General features: G+C 33.8%; 1 protein-coding gene across 1 annotated transcript; it reads right to left on the bottom strand.

Moving 5' to 3' along the window:
* Positions 1 to 2,769: 2,769 nt before the first annotated feature.
* LOC147857627 (abscisic stress-ripening protein 3-like) lies at positions 2,770 to 4,688 on the bottom strand. Its single transcript, XM_087327364.1, has 2 exons — positions 4,435 to 4,688; positions 2,770 to 3,176 (listed from the first exon to the last, which is right to left on the bottom strand). The coding sequence occupies exons 1-2, from the start codon at positions 4,618 to 4,620 to the stop codon at positions 2,985 to 2,987; spliced, it is 378 nt and encodes a 125-aa protein (XP_087183490.1). The 5' UTR covers positions 4,621 to 4,688; the 3' UTR covers positions 2,770 to 2,984.
* Between the last annotated feature and the right edge of the window lie 642 nt (positions 4,689 to 5,330).

Raw genomic sequence — 5,330 nt, 5'->3', positions numbered from 1 at the left:
TGTTTCACAGTTGGTCATCGGAAGCGGCGGACATGTATAATGGCCATATTCACATTGTCCATTAGACAATCTAGGTTTAATAAAATTCTATAAATAAGTCAAAGGGCAGTTGCCCAAGCCTAGTTAGTATATAACTAGCTTTGTAACCTAGCCCAAAGGGTTGTTGCCTTCATTGATTGTAACTGTGAGTTTGAATAATACAATTACATATTGTGTGTGGGTGTGTGTGTGTCTCTCGGTCAGATTCTTTGTTCATCTTGTCTATGTATATGATCTTGGTGTTCTTCATTATAATGTGTTGCTTATGTTTCTGCATGTTAGGAATACTCTAGGATGAATCGATTTTACATGGAAAAATAGAAATCAAAGTATCCTAGATTTTACATAGAAAACCCAAATCGGGAAAAACCATGGGACCCATCGGGTTCTAAAAAACTTCACTATGCTCAAAGTAAAACCAAGTACAACCTTTCTAGTTTTCACTAGAGGAATACATATGCCTCAAGGCAACAGCCTTGGTAATTATCATCACCCGACTAGGTGGAATGAGCAACAGAAAAGTATCTGAAAAACATAGAACAAAAGAACCTGATAAAAACTAACAAGAAAGGTGTTGTACACTTGTGGGTTCTTGATAGCAAGAACAACCCCTCATAGATCTCTATTTTCTCTTCATATAAATTATGTCACTCTCTCTCAATATGTCTCTTTGTTTGTTGTGTTTCTTCTCTCTTTTTCTGTCACATGCACTCTCTATGTCTCTATGTATCACTGACATGGTTGTCATATTGTGCAACATATATATATATATATATATATATATATATATATATAAATTCACACACACACACATATGTATACATATGTATAAGTGAGTTTTTGTCCTTTAGCCAATCCTCAAACGACTCTTAGCCGATTTAGCACTCAGCCGATTCAGCCAGTTCTCAATCCTTAGGTGGGTCTAAGTTATGGGTTCCACTTGAGTGGAAAAAACCCCACATTTTATTCAACTCTAATTCTTGCTCAACTGTTCAAACCCTAATCCGGTTTCGTAATGGACCTCTCTAGTCCACCGTCTTGATAAGAATCCTAATTCTTTCTTGACTTTCAAATGAAACCGAAGATGGCCATTAACTGATTTATTTGAAATCGTAACCCACTTTCCCTACAATGTCCAAAATGCCATATTTGCTAAACTATTAAATTATTTGGCTCTGTGTCTCCACCTTTGCCTCACTCGCTCACTCTCTTCCAACGAAATGTTTCTCCAATGGTGTTAGGGTTATAACTAGAGATAAAGAGAAAATACTCATTTTCTTGTGATACTAAGAGTTTGAAAAACCTTTTCCGTGCTAGATTGATTGATTTATCATTTAGATAAAATGTATTTTCCCTCATGCCTATAAACTTCGATTCCATCTCCTTTAAATAGGTGTTAGAATAAGAGTGCTCAAACCCTTGACTTCGATCGTGAGAGTTAAAAAAACGTTTAAATCATAAAGCTAGCTTGATTGATTTATTATATAGATGAGTGTATTTTCCCTAATTCCTAGGAACTTCCATTCCTTCTCCTTAAATAGGTGTTAGAATTAGAGTGCATGTGATGTGTGAGTGGATGTGTGTGTGGGTGCATCTGACGCATAGGATGTGTGATTGTCAGTTGGTGCACATGTATCAACATACTACACATGATAGCCATGTTGCGTAAGACATAATTACAATGATGAGAATATAAAATTATTGAAATTTTTTATTCAAACGGTTCATGCTTGGTGGTTGATATGTGAGGTTGTGTTTTAGCCTCATGCATAACATTCACAATACTATTTGAATTTGCTTTCATATCATGAAGGAATAGCTTCACGACAACGTAACCACTTTTGGGTTTGTGCTATCAACAATTAAGTAAGAACATGGTTCTTGTCACTCCCAAATGAAAAGATCATGATTTCTTGTACCTAAAGGAGTTGTTGGATGACTTTATAATTTGATGAACTAAATGGCACCCAATAGATTAACTATTTGCAAGCAAACAATATTTTGTTTTAGAAAAGAAAGTATACGCCCAGAAGGTACCAACACAATGATGTGGCTAGATAGGCACAAGATGGCGATATATCTTTAGGGCATGAGTGAAAGCCTCTAGACATGACCTTATCGAGGATATAATACATTATTGCATGTATGGGCCATTTGCCAACAGGTCAACAATGCATTGTTGCCTCGCTTATGTGAACCTAGGGATAAAATGGCCAATAGGTTTTATGGCCTCATCTTGCGAAACTTCCTAGCAATCCATTTGTAGCGATTTTCCTCTAAACCTTTATAGTCTTCATAAACATTGACGATTCTATGTGTGAGGCCCTAAATGACTATAACATAGCTACAATCTCAATGAAGAATTGGGTTCCTATATATGTGCGTATACAAGTATATTTTGCAGTACAGTAAAAATGTTATAATTTACTTATTGAGAAAAAGTATTTTTTTATAGAACAAAAGCGGCTTTTCTCATTTTTTACCTGTCATGGTTAATATAACCTATTTATAATGGATTTTTTTTTTCACTTCTTTACTTACATTTTAAATAGTTAGGACAAGCTCAATTTCTAATATAGAGAAAATCCCAATCTTGTAATTAAAAATACCTAATTCTCTAACTATGTAAATGAACGACTTAATAAATTTTTTTAATGGTATAACTTTATCCCTATTGTTAAAGTTCATGTCACTATGAGCATCATTGTTGTTCTATCACACATAGATATTAGAATAAGGATATTTATAAAGATGTGTTATTAATCGCCACTAAGACATCTGATTTATATACAAATAACCCAAGTCAATAAACGTGTTACGCTTTGCGAACAACACAAAAGTCATTATTCTTAATGTTATCCAAAGAAGAACTAGGGAAATAACCACCACTTACATAAATGTTAAGATGTTCACATTTATTAACATGGAAATAAAAACAAACTTCTCTAATTATGTTTGAAGAAATGATGTTTAGGTTCTCCTTCAAGTTCTTCCTTTGCTTCCTTTGCTTCTTTCTTATTATGATGTTCATGTAAAGCAAAACCTCCTGCCCCCACACTAACTGCTGCTGCAATTTCCTCTTCTATCTTATGTCTATGGGCATGTTCTGGATCCTTTTTAGCTTCATGTCGTTCATACTATATAAAATACAAATACTGATGTCAATTTTTTGAGGTTGATAGGATATGAATAATTAAATATGGTTAAAACAAACAGGGCCAAAGTACAAGACCTTAACAACTAGAACCAACACCTTTATAGCTACACATTGAACTAAAACACAAATGGATATGAATACATACATAATGTGATTGCGCTACAAGCACTCACGAACACATGAACATAAGTTTCACATTCTAACTATAGGTAAATCACTTTTTCATGGATGAACTATCGATTTTATAATGATGATAACAACCTCATATTAAATTATTAACCATAAGGTTGAGAAGTTTGAGTTAAAGAACAATGTCCAATAGTGGTCACATGTTTAAATGCAAATTTCCTTAAAATGTGTAGATATTTTCTTAGTATGTTGCTTAAACATCCAAGAACCACATGGATGTTGATATACACATCATTAAGACACAATAGAAGCTTTAATTTTAGAATCTCAATAGCATGAAGTAAGAAAGTTTCTATTCAAGAATTTAATATGCATGGTTCATATATTTGGTCTTGCTCTAAATTAAGATAGTAAAACCACTCACCTTCATATCATTTTGAAAGAAAAACTCTTTTTTTAGTTTCACTTTATGAGGTTGAAAACGTCGGTGTTCATAATTTTTTCATTTTTCATTGCTATTCGTTTACAACTAGTCCAACTCCACTTAGCCATAAAACAATTGTTTTCGTTCCTTACTATGAAAAGTAATCCATTTCTAGAAAATTTTCATTTTTTTTTTGGTGCATGTACATCGGGGTAACAAATACCCTAATATTTGGTGGCCTAAAACTAAATTGCAAATACACCCTCTTTCTCCTTTCTTTATCCGGCTCATTCCAAACACAAACATCTCTAGACACACTTAAACAAGCTAGATATCCTATTTATTTCACACATGAAATTACTTTCCCTTACAATATAAGGTTTTAAAAATGGATTATAGTGTTTAACCCTCTCACATTTGAGTTCAATAATAAAATCTTGGCTTATCTTCATTTTATTTGAAATAAAGTCTCAATTCCCTAGGGCAAGTCATTCTAGGATTGTCTAGCATCATACAAAATGAGCGAGTTGACTCAATGGATGACGTTACATAACATGGCATCTCCAATATGTTTGTTTGCGCAATTGTGGAGATTTGGACCTTGATAAATTGGTTCATTGAACATGGCTCGACACTATCATAAATGTCCAACTTTAAAAAGGAAAGTACAAGAAAGAAATATTACCAATGCAAAGGCTCCTGCAGCTAGAGCACCCAGTTCACTTGCATGTTCTTTGTGTTTGGAAGCCTTTTCATCCTTCTCAAAGTCTTGATATTGAGGAGCAGGAGAAGAATTGACATAATCCCCATCCTTACCCTCCTCTTCCTTGTGATGGAAGAAATGGTGATGTTGGTTGTGCTCTTCAGCCATACCAAAATTTGATCAAGATGAAAGAGAAATAAAGAAAATTGAATTTGGTTTCAATGCATCACAAGCCTCCCTTATATAACCCATTCATGATTTAATATATCACAGTTCATACTTTGTATATGCTTATCTTTTCAAGGTCACCCCATCCATGACTTTTCATAAAGTTTGATATTATCCCAAAATGTATGAAGAAAAAAATGGTTGGTTGATGTATCCAACGAAGCAACAATCCTCCCATGTTGTCACCACTTGAAGAGTGGAGCCTTTCTCCACATATAACCCCACTGTCTTAAAGTCCTTGTAGGGAGACATTTTGTGTAGGTGACATGTGGATCGTTAGAAATGTTTTCAATCTTGTCTTAGTCCTTCCCCATTTTTTATTGACACATGGCAAGCTATATGGTCAGATACATTTTGTCATTTATTTGTTTATCACAAAGCAGTCATATTTACACTCTATAAATTGTTACACATAACTACTCACATTCTCATAATATGAGAATTTATTTTTGTGGATAATTCTTAAGCATATATGGCTTAGATGGAGATACCCATGAGTTGCCTTATACATTCGTTTACGAGTGTTTTGACATATCATAATCATCGTCAGTTAAAATAATATGGCTTAACATATGATATAGAATCATCAATTTTCTTGCAAGGACTGAGTGTTGTTAACTCCATAATAAATTCTCATATGCACAATAATC

The sequence above is a fragment of the Azolla caroliniana genome, unplaced genomic scaffold (genome assembly GCF_043228905.1).
Source record: "Azolla caroliniana isolate FFs.n. ecotype wild unplaced genomic scaffold, voAzoCaro1.0.p SCAF_11, whole genome shotgun sequence".
Taxonomy (NCBI): domain Eukaryota; kingdom Viridiplantae; phylum Streptophyta; class Polypodiopsida; order Salviniales; family Salviniaceae; genus Azolla; species Azolla caroliniana.
Note: the sequence above shows the minus strand (reverse complement) of the source record. Positions and strands in the feature narration are given on the sequence as shown.

What these genes read in the sequence shown, in the direction of transcription:
- LOC147857627 (XM_087327364.1), bottom strand. Translation starts at nt 4,620, where the DNA reads ATGGCTGAAGAGCACAACCAACATCACCATTTCTTCCATCACAAGGAA. An exon ending in CTGCAGGAGCCTTTGCATTG is followed by an intron (nt 3,177 to 4,434) that starts GTAATATTTCTT and finishes TATTTTATATAG; the next exon opens with TATGAACGACATGAAGCTAA.